Genomic DNA, 16,580 nt, shown 5'->3' with positions numbered 1-16,580 from the left:
GGTAGTCGCTTTTAGTGCACAACAGTGTATATAATCAAAAAGATAATTCTACTGGGGTCACTGGGGACAGGAAGGAGTGAAAGAGTGGCCCCAGTAGAATTAACAACTAAAGAACAAAAAAGGTGCTCTTTTTTGTTCTAAATCTGAAGACAATGCTACTAATGGTGATATTTTATCTTTTTGATTATATACACTGTGGTGCTCAAAAAGAGACTTGAAATCAGACTTTTAAAAAGAAGAATTTCCCTTCACATTCCTTATTTGTCGTTATAAAACTTGTTTGATGACACTTCAATATATTTGGACTACAAATCACATTTAGATTCTGATTACATGTTCATTTGTACAACTAAATCCAAAGGATGTTTGCTTTATCTTTTTAGCTGAAATACATTTTCCAAATAAAACATAAGCCTTTTTTCTTTTTGCTTTTAAACCTCACTAGTACATTTAAAGTCCTGTTGCCTGGAAACTGAATTTAGTCTACCTGTCTTACAAGTAAACACCTCTCATGTCTCATCTGTCAATGCTTCCAAGTACTATGAGACTACTTTTCAGATCTTATGCCTAATTGCTAGGCTCTTGCTGTGCCACATCATATTAAGACGAGAACAGAGGAATCTGACAATTTATATAGAGCTGTCTGAGGCAGAGAGATCCCACTTCTGATGAACTGACAAGAATAATCCAAGGAAACAGCAGCATGCAGAATACAATATTGGGATTTTATAATAAAGTGACAATCTTGTTGGAGAACCCTAAAAAATGTCATTGTATTGCTATATGTTTCTAATTGGTCATCATGTTTTGACAAGCCTAAATGATGCCTTTAAACTTTTCAATCATACCCTAGGTGAACATACACATCTATACATAGGACTCAATTTAAGCTTTTCAGTGAAAGTAAAGGTATGTTTTATCATTGTCTTAAATCCTGCAATATTATTGTGTAAAGCACAGGTACTACTACACAAATTCTTCTTTACATAAATGCCACTGGGCAGTGCCAAAGAATGCTCTATGGAATACTGTATAGGTCCCTTTACACCTCCGAACTGCGTTATATGACTGGACAAACAGCACAACTGTAAGCCAACACATGTTGCAACAATTGTCCTTCAATGATGGGTACAAAAAAGGATTCCCAGAGCACTTTGAATTGCTTAAAAAAAAATAAAACTAAAATATATATATATAAGATAACTAAAATCAATAAGAGTAGTGAACGATGAGACATGCTCTGACTCATTCTTAGCTAAAGTTCAGCTAGAACTACTGAGCTCTGTATTCAACAGAACAAAATAAAAAAAGTACATTAAGAGTTGATATAGATGGTAAAATTAATTGGTATAGCCTTGCCATAGTCCAAGTGCTGTTTAATGAGACACAGTTACCAGTTAACACATACTTCTGATCTCTACTGTCTGTGGAAGTGCTGTGTAAGTTCAAAAAGTATAAATATGACATTTATTGCATTTAACTAATTTGCCATTTATGACAGAATATATTTTTAAAAATAATTTTGGGATTAAGTAATTCTTTCAAGGTGTATATTATATAAGTATGCTGTATTATTCTATTATTATTAATATTATTATTTTTATTATTATTAATATACTGTAAACAATGCAGTCAATTTGAAAGTGAGTTAGCTTGGTGATATGGGTCTTTTTATAGGGTTCTTACTAGGCATAAATTTAGGAACCTTTATCCAATATTCACCCCAGAATTGGAGAGGTCCCTGTTTTGGGTGACCACCTAAAAACAGCGGGGTGGTTACTGAAAAGTGCCGGGTGGTACACCCGGCTAAAAGGGCCAGGTGAGATCACTGCTTTATCCATTCTTCTAATGAACTTGTTATCTTCTTTAAATTAAGGGGTTTTGACAGGACGTGTGTACCAAAAGACATTTAGCCCTGGTATTTTATGTACACAAACTTATGGGGCATTTGCACTCTCTAAAGCTAAACCCTAGAAAACTTATAAACTAATAAAAATAAATATTAAAAGACAGATACACAAGCTTTTTTCTAATTTAATGTTACTTTCATTAATGTTACCATTTCATTTAATGTATTCAATCTGCATCCAATGTAAATTCCTAAACATGTAAATAAAAAAAGTACAGTATGGGGATCTACAGAAGTCTGCATTAAGGTACAGGTAACATTTTAGGCATCCACTGCAATGGGGATTTCATTTGTGTTGAGATTTTTTTGTAAGGCTTTTTTTTCAAAGGCTACAAAGTCACAGCTTTCCATATTAGAACAAAAGGACTGTGTTCAAGAGGTAATAATAAAAAACAGTCCCTTCCATTTAGGAATCAGTCTTTATAAGACATGATGAAATAGCTATTATAGTAAAAGGTAGAAAAGTGTGTAGATGTACCACAGGGGACTTTTTTTTTTTCTTTCAGAAAGACGAAAGAGTAAAACGAAAAGGTGGTGGCATCTGTCTGTATGCGAGGGGTGATCTGAAAGTGAGTATGAAAAAATTTGTGGATGGAGCAAGGGATGAGGTTGACACATTATGGGTGGTGTTTCATGATGCATAATACCCAGTTAAATATTGGAGTCTGCTTTAGGCCCCCTAGTGCTAAAGAAGAAATGGAGAATCAACTACGGTACTTGCACAAATAGAAAAGGCTGCACAGGCTGGGACGGTGGTAGTGATCAGTGATTTTACCTACCCTGACATTGATTGAGGTAATATCACTACAGGTACAACAAAAATAAAATGGTATGGTACAATTTAGAGAAGCCCAAACTAGAAATGAAACTCTGCTGGACCTAGTTTTTTTCTAACAATGCAGAGCCTATAACAAATGTGAATATAAAAGAAAAAAATACAATTTGTAGACAGGAAAAACAGGGAAGATAAAAACATTACATTTTAGAGAAAAACATTTCAGTTATTAACATCGGCTCTCTATTACTTGGACTGGGAGGGAATATTGTCCACAAAGAACACAGAACTAAAATGTGTTTCAAGTCTGTTCTACACAAACACAGTGCAAAAAATATTTGAATGGGTAAAAGTGGCTAAAACTAAAACTTATGTGCTCACAAATAATGTTAAAAAAGCCATAAAGAATAAGAAAAGGGTATTTCAAAAATATTAAAATGAAACATCACCTTTAAAATTTGAAAATTATTAAAACTTAACAAAAGATATAAAAAGAAAATCAAATATGCAAAATTTTAAAATGAAAGACAGACTGCAAACTATTAAAAAAAGTAGAGGCAACAAAAGTAAGGCAAACCCCAATTTTTGATCTGAGCATTTAGGCTCCTGAAAAGGATGTACCAGGGTTGATAACTGGTGATAAAAGAAAAGGTGGACTTACTTTTTTTATTCTTATATGATAAGTGATAGTCAGCACAGATTCAGGAAAGATTAAAAACAAATTTATTCTCCTTTTATGAGCAAGTAAGTAAACAGGTAGGCAGTAGAATAGCAGTTTATAAAGTGTACTTGGACTTTGCAAAAGCATTCGACATAGTACCCCACAGACGCTTAATATGCAAGTTAAGGTCTATAGGTTTGGAAAACACAATCTGTAAATGGATAGGGAACTGGCTTAAAAAGGCATTCAAGAGATTAGGTAAAAATGATTCATACACTGAATGATCATTAGCAGTGTACCCCATGGTTCATTTTTTTTGGACCTTTAATGTCTTTATGAAACATATAGAATTTTGGATTTAAAGTAGCATTTCTGTGTTAGCAGATGACACCAAACTATCTAATGGAAATAAGTCCATACAGGATGTTTATAATCTAAGCAGACCTGAAGGCACTGTTTGATTGGGCAAATTACATTTAATATTGATTAATGTAAAGTTATGCACTTGGGGGCTAACAACATGCATGCTCCATTCTGTCTAGAGGGACTACATTTGGGGGGAGTCAGATATGGAAAAAGATCTGTGGGTTTTGGGGGATCATAGACCTAATAATATCATGCAATGCCAGGCAGCCATATCTAAAGTGTCATGCTTGGGGAAACAGGGCCACTAGGGGGCACTACAGCTTGCACAGAAATGGTGTGAGCCCTGAGAAGGGCCAAGGCGTAGAGTCTTAGCAGTAACCAGGTCTTCTTCAGAGTCTCTAGTGGTGAGGATGTTGCGCTGCTGGTTACTGACAGGTTGTGGTCCTTGGGCACACCAAGGTGGGCAGGAAGATACACGGTACCAAATCACTAAGCAGAATAATTGTCAAGGAAGGCCAGGGTCAAGGCAGGGAGCAAGCTAAAGGTCACAAGCTAGGGGTCAAATACCAGGGATCTAGGAAAAAGAAACCAGTGACACAGGGGCCACTGCAAACACGGAAAGCAACAGGAGGTACAGGTAACACAGGAATAACTACATACAAAGAGGAACACTGGAACAACACAAGGGAATGAGCTGGGGAAAAAACAGAGTAGGCAACAAGGGCTTAACATTGAGGCTGGACAGGGAAAACATTGAATTAACCATCAGGTGTACAGGAATTGCTTATCAAAGCTATGCGCTCGGCACTAGTGGGGACACGTTGCACAAACACTGAGTGCTGTGTCTGAGCTAGCTAAATAGCCAGGGATGAATAATAGGCTATTTCCTGATTGGCCGACAGGATGGGCGATACTGATAAAACTTTGGAGCGCAGGCATGCCCAAAGTCAGAACTGTTCGCATGCGCAGGAATTAGGCAGCTGCACTTTAGTGAGGAAGAGGTAAGTGTGACATAAAGCTAGCAAAGTATGTTTTTGTATTAAAAGAAGTCGGGACATAATCATGCTCCTGTACAAAGCTTTGGTCAGACCTCACATGAAATATGCAGTCCAGTATTAGCATCAGTTCACAAACAAAGGTTTTGTGAAATTAGAAGTGCAGAGACAGGCAACTAAACTAATAAAAGGAATTGAAGAGCTCAGCTTAGATGAACTGAATCTATATGAATCGATATGATAGCCCTATATATATATCTATATACGGTCCATATAGAAAACTTGCTTCTCTATTATTCACTTTAGGATCATTACCAATGACAACAAAGACCTCTTTGCGTCCGCAGGAAAAGAAATGTAATCTCCAGGAAGGAAGGGATAAGGGATAAGGAAGGGATTCTTCATAGTAAGGACTGTGAAAATGTGGAATAAGCTCCCTCAGGAAATAGTACTATAGCTTGCTTTAGGAAAAAGCTGTATGCTTTTTTAGAAGCACAGAAAATAACTGGGTATTACTGTCCTAAGAGAAAAACTGTTGATCCAGGGAACATTCAGATGCCTCACAGGATCAGGAAGGATTTTTTTCCCCTGCAGCCAATTGAACTAGGGTTTGTTATGCTTTTCTCTGGATCCACTATGTGTATAGAGGTTTATCTGGGAAATGTAATTTTCATAGTGGTTGAACTTGATGGGCTTGATTTTATTTTGGTGTCTTCCTAACTCCATTTTTATTTACCTGATTTTCTGGCATTCCAACATTTCTTAATGAACAGTTGTCTCCACCAAGCTTGCAGTTTAATTGCAGAAGTTTCCTCTAAAGCTGTAGCTGTTCTATTTTGCCAGGAAGCGGGGACACCAGGTTTGGAATCTAAAATACAGATTAGTATTAGAATAAAAATTTCAAAATATTTCAATAAATATAAATGTATTCTATTGACACCACTCCAAAAATCATTTTCCATATTTAAGAAGTGATTCTTGGTTAACTCCACAATGACATACATACACCTAAACATTAATTACCTGGTTAATGGTTGCATTTTAAAAATTCAAACTCAAACAATATATCTACATATTTTATTTTACCTAAAATACACTTTATAACATTTTCTTAGAGGCAGAAGCTTTCCCAACATAGTTATGTTGCTTTGCATTCTACTTAAGTAATGATTTTCTTGATTGTTATATACATGAATATCTGTAATGTTTATTAGAAGCATTATTAGAAATTGTGTGGGGAAACTGCTAACCAGGGATAGATCAAGTACAATTGAATAGATACCTTGCATGGAATGAGATTCTGCCGATGTAATAGTGGAAAAATCCAATGTGAAAGCTCGGAATGCAAATACCAAGTCAAGCGTTATTTTGTTTCCAACAGCTTCACTCATAATTTTCCACAAAGCAATGTTAAAAGACTGAAATGAAAATACAACCAAGTTCAGGACAACTGGGAATAATGAGGAAAAAATCTTACATTATTAGTCATAGAATGATGCCACTAAAAGATAAATGTACTTTATGTGAGAACTTAACAAAACGAATAGCAGTATCAAAAAACATTCCATAATACTCCATAAACTCTATGAGCTCATTGTTGGGGTTCTTACCATCTTGGGATGGGATCTATTCTGACAGGCAAAGGTGTGACCCTTCCAGGTAGTAAAGGGACTTCCCAGTTAGCTCCACTTCCAAGTATTCCTATTGACCTGCCACATTTAAAAGGCACAGCATCTGACCAGCTTCTCCTCCACTCCACAATGTAATGCAGAAAGAACTCAGTGGAACACCAGAGGCTCCATGCTGAGGTCTACTTTTTATAATCAGCAAAATGCAAGTACAATATGGAGTTAACATTGCTGTGTCCACCCACCACAGTAGGTCATGTACTATATATTTATTCCTGACTTATCAGCATTTATAATAATTCAAAGGTAATACTGACTTTTGATTAAGCATTTACTATATAAATTCATTGGGCTTTATTTTTTAAACTTTTCTTTAAAAGAAAGAAAAATAAAATCACACAGGTTCAGCCGGAATAGTCTTCCCAGCTCTCCCTTTTTACATGTTAACATATTTTACACTTTTGAGTCAGTTATGATGGGTTATTTGCTCATAAATGATCCATTGTGTATTATTGTAGACCACCAGTGAATAGAGTCACATGCAGTTTGAGCACATGCCACTAGGTGTGACTCCAGTATAAAGCGAGATTTTTTTTCTAATAACATTTTGAGAGAAAACAAATCTTGGTTTAAGTATATATAGTACATTTTCTATTCCAGTGTTCTTTCCTGGAACAGCCAAGTGACAGCCATACCCTTCAGCACAAGTACCAGACTTATATTGCAGGTCTGTTAAATTACTGATTGCATTAGTTCTAACTGTTGCATACCTGGTTACTCAGTAATATCAAGATCCCCTGTGCAAATTTTGTAATAGCCAACTGGAAGTAAGTGTATGATGGATGGATGTTGTTAAAACAATGTGTGCATGTAAGGCCCTGGTCAGCATCAATACCCACCAGACACCAGTCCCCCAATCTAACACCGCAGTCTTCACCTTTAGTAAGCCTCCGCTCTGCCTCAGAAGACTGGTTGCGTCTCCCAACACTAGGTTGCCCCCAGGACTTACTGCGCAAGGGTTGGTGTCTGGGAATGGGCTGGCAGCAAGCCAGGAGTCCACAGATAAGCAGTACCAAGATTGCAACAGAGCCAAGTCCAGAATACAGAGCAGAGGTCATACACAGTATATCCGTACACCGAATGAAGTACACAAGGGCAAAACACAAGCAGATTCAGGGTCACAGGCAAAAGGTCGGTCCAGGTGGCGTACAAACAATAGGTCAGGAACAGGCAAGTTTAGCAACAGAAAAATCCACACACAAAACCACACTTCCGCACAGATTAGCCCAGCTATACACTACAAGAGGCACTGCTGACTGGGAGCAGAGAGGCTTTAAAGTCCAAGCAGCCAATAGCAGTGCATGAGTCAGGAGCTTATCAGCCTCTAGAATCCCCTTCAGCTGTGCACAGCCTAACAATGGATGCTGGGGATGCCATAAATCCATCAGGCTGCACAGTTAAAGGAAAGGAGGGGCTGCTGGTATCTTATTTCTCCTTGCTGCTGCAAATTCCATCACTGGACAGAACAGACAGTGTTTTATATCATGATGGTACACAGCACGGAGTCGCCGGGCTGATGAGCATATCCTAACACTGCCTAAGCTAATTTCAGATTATGTGATTTTAGTTGGGATTTTACGTTAAATGTTTTAGTCCTTGAATGTTTACAAGCTGTTAGGAAAAACATGCTCTTAAAGATGTTAAACTCCAAGTTTCTTTGAAATTTTCTGTAGCTGTAACATAAGTGAAGAAGAGAAACCTTTTTAACAACAAAGCAGCAGAACAATAGTAGCTAAAACGTTGTGCCAGGAAAGGGTCCCAGTTTTCTGCCTTGTAGCCGAAACATTTACAAGTTCCCGTGCTTGAAGCATTTTAAAAAAAAGAAAATATATTTACCTTAAAGTGTTCTTCTGTTTTTCCCAAGTGCTTTAATTTGATTTCCTGAGGATAGTGTGTTAACATCAATTCTTTAAACGCCCTGGTTAGTTCATTTTCATTGCTGAAGGTATGCATCACGTTTAGTATAGCTTTTAATATACTTGTTGCCTTTTCCATAAATCGATAACTTTCCTGTAAAATAAAATAAATAAAATTAAGTTCAATAAAAATAAAAAATAAATACATTTTTTAGCAGCATGTCAATGCAGTGATTAGCACCAAAGCCTTACAGCACTAGGGTAATTGATTCAAATCCCACTATCTACTAAGTATTCACTTTGTTATTGTGTGGCCATACTTCCATGTTAATTTTCAAAACAGCTATATCCTAAAATTTAAAAGTACTGCTTGGTATGGGACCTATGAAAGGGATTCTCACATGTCTGACTGTCCAGATATTAGGCTAATGATTTAGCTAAACAGATTACAGGACTGGAAGGTCTAGCTTCCTTTTTTGTGCAATTTTTTTGGGTAGGATGTGCACATGATAATTATAACAAAATATAATAAATTATAATAAATTAGGGCACTATTATATAAAAAATGGACACTATTATCATCGTTTTTAACATTCACCTTAGAAATGCATTTAAAACAAACTTTTCTGTCCCCATACTGACTTAATAGAATAATTATATTTTGTTTAATGGTTTAATACCTAATCACTGCCAGTACTAGATATGGAACTATATATACCAACCATAATACAGACACCTATAACATTTAACATAACAAAGTCCTAATTTATGTTAAAATGTAAATTTTTGCTATATGAATAATAGCCAGGTCAAGGAACATGCAAGTTGTACATAAAACTTAGGTGCAAAATCAAACATGAGTTGGTGAAGTTACTTGGAGATGCAAGCTATCATGTAGCCAAAGTCCCAAAGTGTATTTCAATTCGCTGGCATCTACTCTGAACTGAAATATCAGTTTTGGATTACCTGATTCCATAAATTCAATAGTCAATGTTCATCAGTGAGCTTTTTAAAGTTACTGTTGCCAAAGATACAGCATAATAAACAATTACCATATCACATTTTTTCATAAAACATTTACAATGTTGTCCTCTAAAACATAATGTGAAATACAATGAGAATACCATAAATCATGTACAGTGACCCAGTAATTCCCTAGTTTCCATGGGAACATGTACCTTGTCAAGATATGGCATAACAGTTTCCTCATCACCAAAGACAAATGGAACTGTACTACATAGGTGGATATGGTGCCCTAAGGGGGAACTTGCGGTGAAGTGTACGACATGACGGCTGCAATAAAGACATAAAAAGTATTATCTAATAAAGTATTAAAATAGACTTTACACTTTGAACATTCTTTTAAAACATAATGCTATAAAGGAAAATATTTTGTGGTTCTTTCTGAAAGTTTATTTTTACCCATATAGAGTACTTGTAATGCAGAGATTTCATAGAAACTGTTGTAATACTACAGTCAAAATGAACTGTCTTTTTGGTAGATTCCTTCTTATCAGGTCCTGATACCCTGTGAAAAAAATCTCTTTGCTTCTCCTGTACTCTACAAATTATATTTAGTTCTACAAAAGGACATCCACTGCAAAGAAGGGCTGCATTCACTGCAAAGAAGGGCAGTATAAATGGAGAATAAAGCAAACAGGAGGAGCACAGCATTGGAGCAGAAAGAATGACAATACAAAGTATTGTAACTGTACAGTTCAGCTGTAATTGAATAGCCAAGGTGATGCTGGGTGTACTAGAGCCATGAAAAAGGTGGGTTGTATCTGACCTGTTGCTGCTTCTTGCGATTTAATGGTGTAGATCAGGGGTGTCCAAACTTTTTGCAAAGAAGGCCAGACCTGGTGAGGTGAAAATGTGTGGGGGCTGACCATTCAGCACTTACTCAGGGTTAGCGTGGGCAGGGTCTACGCAGGTCCTGTGTTAGCACTGCAGGTCCTGCCGGCGCCGCTGCTCCTAATTGCAGGCACGGGCGCTGGGTCCTATCTTTCAGGTAACCCACTACCTATGTTCCATGCCTGTGTTTCCTTCATGCTGAGACTTGCTCTGGTGTTTGAGCTGGCGTGGGTGTGTCTCTCTTAATCTATGAGGTAACACATATACGCCCTCTGTTTTCTACAGCCTATGGCTGGTTTTCTGCAGGTATTTAAAGGCACCTCTTACTACAGGAAGTTGCCTGAGCAATCTCTAGGTTTTACCCCGTGTAACTCCCAGTGCTAAGGTGTTTTCTCTGTTTTTGCTTTACTGTGTACCGGACCTTGTTTCTTACCCTTGGACTTTGCCTGTTTGCCGCCTGACCCTAACTTCGGATTACGTTTTTGGACCTTTGCCTGATTGCCGCCTGACCCTGACCTCGGATCTTGTTTCTGGACTTTGTCTGATTGCCATCACCTTCTTGGCCATGCAAGCCCCCTGGTGCTTGCAGCAGGTATCCTGACTCCTGTGGTCAGCTGCCACTGGCCTGGGGATTGCTCTGGAGTGGCACCTGGCAGCTACACTGCAGCCCAAGCCTATCCTCACCATCAGAGGCTCTAGTGAAGACCTGGTAGTGGCTTAGTTACACCCCTCTGGAGCATACCCAGTCAGTGGCACAGTGGGTCCACACCCGGTGGCATAACATCCTGCACAGTACACGGCCACCAGGGTGACATAAGGGTTTTCCTGTGCATGGAGTCCGGTGTCAGTGTGAGCTCCGTGCAGAGCACTTGCTTGGAATCAGAATGGGCGTGGTCCGTGTGGGACGGGCACAGCACACGCCCACTATAATTATGTAGGGGATTTCCTGTGCACACATGGGGACTCCTGTCCAGCCAATTATGCCGGCAGAGTAGCGGGCCGATAATTGCAAGGTGGTTGATCAACTCTAACGAAATTTAAAATGGGTTATTTGTACTGTGGCCAACAGTGCTGGCGGGCCGCATATTACCGATTTTTTGACAGAGGCTGCGGGCCGGTGAAAAATCTGAACACGGATGGCAATTGTCCCCCAGGCCGGACTTTGGACATACCTGGTGTAGATATTTTATGAACCAGAAAGTAAGTGAAATTTCCCTAAGAGAAATTAAAATCTAGCAAAAATTTAGGTCTTCTCTATGTTATCAAAAACTAAACAAAAAAGGTAAAAAATGTATGTAGAGCTATGTGTCACTCATGTCAACATGAGTTATAAAACATACCCAGGAGGAAGATTTATCACAGATGCTTTGGTTACATAAGTATTTATCTTTAACACAACAGGCCCACTTAGAAGGCTTTTCCAAGAAAACTGCTCTGCTATCAGGAGACCTTTTTGTGAAGAAGGTGGTTTCACTGTGAAAACAAACATTACAATATAATAATAAAAAAAAAACAAAAAACAACAACAATAAATAAATACATTTTTCTTGTGCTATACAATTTTGGCAGATCATCCATAAAATTTACAACAATATTTTCCTTCACATATCTAGTTATATGGCTCACCTTTAGCAGGCTACAGCATTTTTAAAAAGATGTACCCTTTTCACTTGTTCCTTTTTGGTAATTTTTCTGAATCTCTGTCCTAAGTCCTTAGCCATTGGGAGCCCTATTTAAATGTCCTCAGGATTCTTAGAATACAGTAATGAGTGAGTCTAAAGAAGTTTGTCCAGGATTGCAGTGTACTGCAGTGGAGTTGTATCCAGTGTTACTACATATGAGATCCAATTAAAATAAATGGCAATACAATGCAAAGTAATTAACCATAGTACTGCATGTTACAGCAATGTTTAAATCTGAATGGGTCCTAATTATCAGTTTCTGATGTTTTTAACATGTAAAATAAAAAACAAATAAAAGGGTGTATAATTATATTGTACAAAATTATGTTGTCAAAAAATTGTTTATATAATTGTTGCTCCTCAGCTCACATTGAAGTTATCATTCATTAAAAGGACCCCTGGCTTCTTAAAGCTCCATGGAGTTGGAAAAAAATTAAAAAAACAATGAATTAAACATTATATAACTAATAATACAATATATATATATATATATATATATATATATATATATATATATATATACACACACACACATACACACACACACACATACACACAGCCAAAATGTGCACACTTTAAAGTACAGTTAGCACAAACAGATATACATCAGATCCAAATTTTATTACATATATTGGATACAACACACATTTGAGCATTAAGATTAAGTTTTTGGAGACAAATTCATTAGAAATCAAGAATATGAAGTAGGGAAGGTTTTTAGCGCAGGTGACCTTTTTACAGATTTGCATATATGCAATCTTTAGTGTTTCACAAAAAAAAACCATTATACATAATTACAGAATTTGTTAATCTAATTAGGTTGGTATATTTTAGACAGCTGATAGCTAAACTATCATGGGAATTTAGAGAATCCACAGCTTTATCTTTAAAAGTAGACTTACAGAACGTTTTGTGACTTTAATATGTATCAGAAACAGCAAAATGGTCTGGGCACTTGAAGTACAAGCTGCAACATCAGCTTATCTATAAATCCTAGAATGCTGGGGTATTGACTAAGTGTCACAGTTTATTTATATCTATGTCAATGAGCTATATTATTTTTAGGTTGCACATGTGTATCTAAAACCCAATAAGATATTAGGTTACTATAGCCAGGCATAGGATGAAATTTGATCGCTAAGGTCTACTGCACTTTGTATTTCGGTATTTTACATGAAATCAACCTGAAGATATAATCTATGCAATATATAGGTATGTCATTCAGATTATGTTTTTACCATAATTTTTTTTTAATACTTACAATGAGAATCGCCCCAGCGCACCAGGGCAGAAAAGCTAACCAATATTTCTGTAGGTTTCACATTGTCCACAAAAAGATAATAGGATCCTTGTTCTCGATCATCTGTTGTCTACAAAATCAAAGCAAAACATTTTTTATTTATCATAGCATTTACAGCTTTTTAAACTACTGCATTTTATTGTTAAGCTTATATTTAACAAAAGCAAAAAGTGCAACATAATCAAATAACACAAATCAGAGATAGCTTTTCATTATTAATAAGGTACATAATATGTTTAATAATACAACACAAACTAAGTAGCAAAAAATGATATAATATTTCTAAAATGCAAAATAATTTCTGGAAAAAAATGATAGAACAACAGTAATATTAATAAGCCATTACTGAATAACAAATTGATTGTTTCTTGTATTGCTGTTTTTGTTTTTTTAGTTGTTTCCATAAGAAAAATTGTAAAATTTTTGAAAACGTGTGGCCAACCAACCAAAATCTCTTTTGTATCCTACTTTCAAAGATTTGCTGGAGCTGCCAGAACAACAAGGAATCATAACACATATTTGGTGGTAATGCGTCCAATCACAATATTCTGATTTGTTCATATTCTATTGGGTAACTGGTTCACAAGTTACTTTTACACCCCAGATCATTCTACTACATGATGACTGATATTATTACATCTATCAAAAGAGTTATTCCTAGGCTTATCAGGACGACGATCCCACGTTGTGTTCCACCACAGTATCACAACTTGTTTATTTTGTCCAGCAGTGTTGCTTGCAAAAGCAAGGAGGACAAGGAAATTGCAGCATCTCCTGCTTCTGTTTAGGTGTGCAGACTGGGATATACTTTCTCTGCATCCCCAGCACATACTCTGAGGCTGTGCAGAGCCGAAGGGGATTTTAGGAACTGATTAGTCCCTGGTTCCATTCTGACCTGCTACTGGCTGCTGGGAGTTAATAGCCTTTCTTCTCACAGTCCCCAGGTGCATGTTGCAGAGTTCAGTTGGGCTAACTTGCTGCTAGTGTGTTGTTTGTTTGATTTACTGTTCATCCTGCTTGTTTGTGACCCTGCAATTGTATGCTGCCTGGACTGACCTTATGCTTGTGACCCCAACTCTGCCTTGTCTTTATCCCTGGATACCTCTTCTGGTGGACTGATTACCTGTGTATGATCCCTTGCTCAGTATTTTGCACTTGTCTATGCTGGAATCCTTTGTACTGCAGTATTTGTGGGCTCCTTCCCCAAACGCCATTCCTTGCGCACAGAAGTCCTGGGGCAATTGTGTTCTGAGACGGCGCATCTAGCCTCCCAAGGCTGAATGGCTTGCTATAGACAAAGCGTGTGGTGTTTGACTGGCAGACTGGTGTCTGGTTAGAACTGGTGCTGGACCAGGGAATTACAGGTATGCTTCCTGGCGGAAATCATAATGGTTATCCATCATCACTAGCACCGTTAACTAACCCCTTCATTTACAGGATGAGGTAATAAAATTAGATTTCATTATGTGAAAGGAACATCGAACAGTAGATGTGTGAGATACAACTGAATGATATACAATACCTTGGGATTCATCGGAATTTCATGATATCTCTACATGGACTATGTACTGTCGGTGCTGGTTGGTTGTGGTGAAGACTATGGTAAGGTATATCCTATTATATAAAATTTTAATTTTCACACCCTTTAATTGTTTTTTTCTCCTCCCTGATTTTCTCCTCCCTGAGCCCAGTCTTACCTTAGTGCCGTCCTGTCTACCCCTACCTCCAAATCTCTTACACACTATCCAGAGAGCCAGGCATTGCCTTTATTTATGTTTATTTATTGCCTTTATGTAATTTGAACATGAAAGCAGAAAACAGAAAGATAAGAAGATGAATGGGGCAGGTGTTCAAATTAAAAGTGACATGGGACTTAAAACATAACAACCTGCCACATTCATCTACTTAACTTTCTGTTTTATCTTTCTTAACGTGTTTTGAAGTCTTTACCACAAAATGCTATCACATATACAGTTTACCTTTGTAAAACATTAAATAAACTTATATAAAATATATACTGTACATATTGATGATATAGATATGATTATATAGATTGTTTGTTACAAGTGAATTGGCAAACATTTGTGAAAAGTGTAAGGAGGGGAAGATTGTTTAAAAATCTGTAATAATGCATTTCACTATTCTAATACATAGTCCTGGAGGTTTTACCAATCTTTGATTCATTTTTCAACCATGTAGGTTGTTAGTGACCATGATTTTGAAATATTATCAACATGGTTAAACTTCATCCTTGTTTGGCATACATATGCATATACGGATATCCGTAAACAAGTGCTAAAAAAGTAAAAAAATGAATAAAATTAATTTTTGGTGTTTTCCTTCAAAGCAGAATCAATTCACTTAAAACAACTGCACACAGGATTTTGCAGACATATGGTGCAGTGCATTAAACATTTATACCTAACAGGTGCCAATAACCACCATAACATACAGCTATGTATAAGAGGCACCCCACCAGCCGCTCATTCCATCACACTGCAGTGCTTGGAGTTTTGACTCCAGGCGGCAGTGAGTGCTACTAAGCGTCTCCCCCTGGGCAGGGTTCTATGGCATGAGGAAGGGGTAATGGCACTGCAACCTCAGCGCCAGTCTGAAGTTTTATGAACAAGCAAGTATTTATTTGGGGTACCACAGCACAGAGAAAATTGACAGTACCCTAATGCTCATTGCCATGGAAGAAGGACCAGGGGGTCCCTAACATGCAAAATCAATTTGGGGACCAAGGTCTTGAAATAGCCCCCATTAATGTGAAAATATACCTGTTATTAGAATTTTATGCTTGTAACCCCATATCTGGCAATGTGTTATGTTTAGGGGGCTGAAGTTTGGTTTAGTAACAGCACTCAGAGTCCCCTGTTTAGCTGAAAATTTCACATTTCTATGACACTCAGTGTAGGAGATATAAAGGTTTATACATAAGAATAATGACAGCAGCATGGACACAGGCACATCTCTCATGCTGCTGGAAATATCTCACGGTACAAGGTAGGCGAGGAGCAGCCACAGCTGATTGCCAGGTCTATAGGACACGCCTACGCTCTCCCTCTACTGGAAGCTAGATCCCGTACAGAAACATAGGAGATGCGCACGCCCCGTTCCCCGCAAGACAACGAGCAGAAAGGGAATGAGCAGAGGGCTGCGGGCTGTAGGTTGGGCACCCTTGTGCTAGCACAACACCCTACAAGTTCCTCTTTTCTCTGAATAAAGCAGGTAGAAGCATCAACCCATTAGACACCAAAGACACAAAAAAGTCTACACAGTGTAAATGTGGCAGTAGATGCCAGACTACAATTCTTAGCATTACATTACATTAACAATTCCCTGCATTACTTTAAAAACTGGGGGCTTGATTTAAAAAACAAGGAATCTTGACAATACATGGAACATTCCCTTGTGGGAATCTTCTAGGTCCCTTTGTTTTAATGGCAGCAAATGATTCTTTCCAGGGAATGTTTGTGGGAATGTTTCCCTGT

At 37.5% G+C, this 16,580-nt stretch overlaps 1 protein-coding gene across 1 annotated transcript in view; it reads right to left on the bottom strand.

The window, feature by feature from the left end:
* The window catches only part of ADGB (androglobin), a 103,677-nt gene that overhangs the window by 33,801 nt on the left and 53,296 nt on the right, over positions 1–16,580 (bottom strand). The window contains exons 13-18 of the mRNA XM_072410247.1: positions 13,048–13,156; positions 11,445–11,577; positions 9,429–9,543; positions 8,231–8,404; positions 5,989–6,124; positions 5,443–5,574 (exon numbers count right to left, since the gene is read on the bottom strand). Coding sequence (XP_072266348.1) covers positions 5,443–5,574; positions 5,989–6,124; positions 8,231–8,404; positions 9,429–9,543; positions 11,445–11,577; positions 13,048–13,156 — 799 coding nt within the window. The remainder of the gene's footprint in view (positions 1–5,442; positions 5,575–5,988; positions 6,125–8,230; positions 8,405–9,428; positions 9,544–11,444; positions 11,578–13,047; positions 13,157–16,580) is intronic.

The sequence above is a fragment of the Pyxicephalus adspersus genome, chromosome 4 (assembly GCF_032062135.1).
Source record: "Pyxicephalus adspersus chromosome 4, UCB_Pads_2.0, whole genome shotgun sequence".
Classification (NCBI taxonomy): domain Eukaryota; kingdom Metazoa; phylum Chordata; class Amphibia; order Anura; family Pyxicephalidae; genus Pyxicephalus; species Pyxicephalus adspersus.
This window is presented reverse-complemented; position numbering and strand designations above follow the sequence as displayed.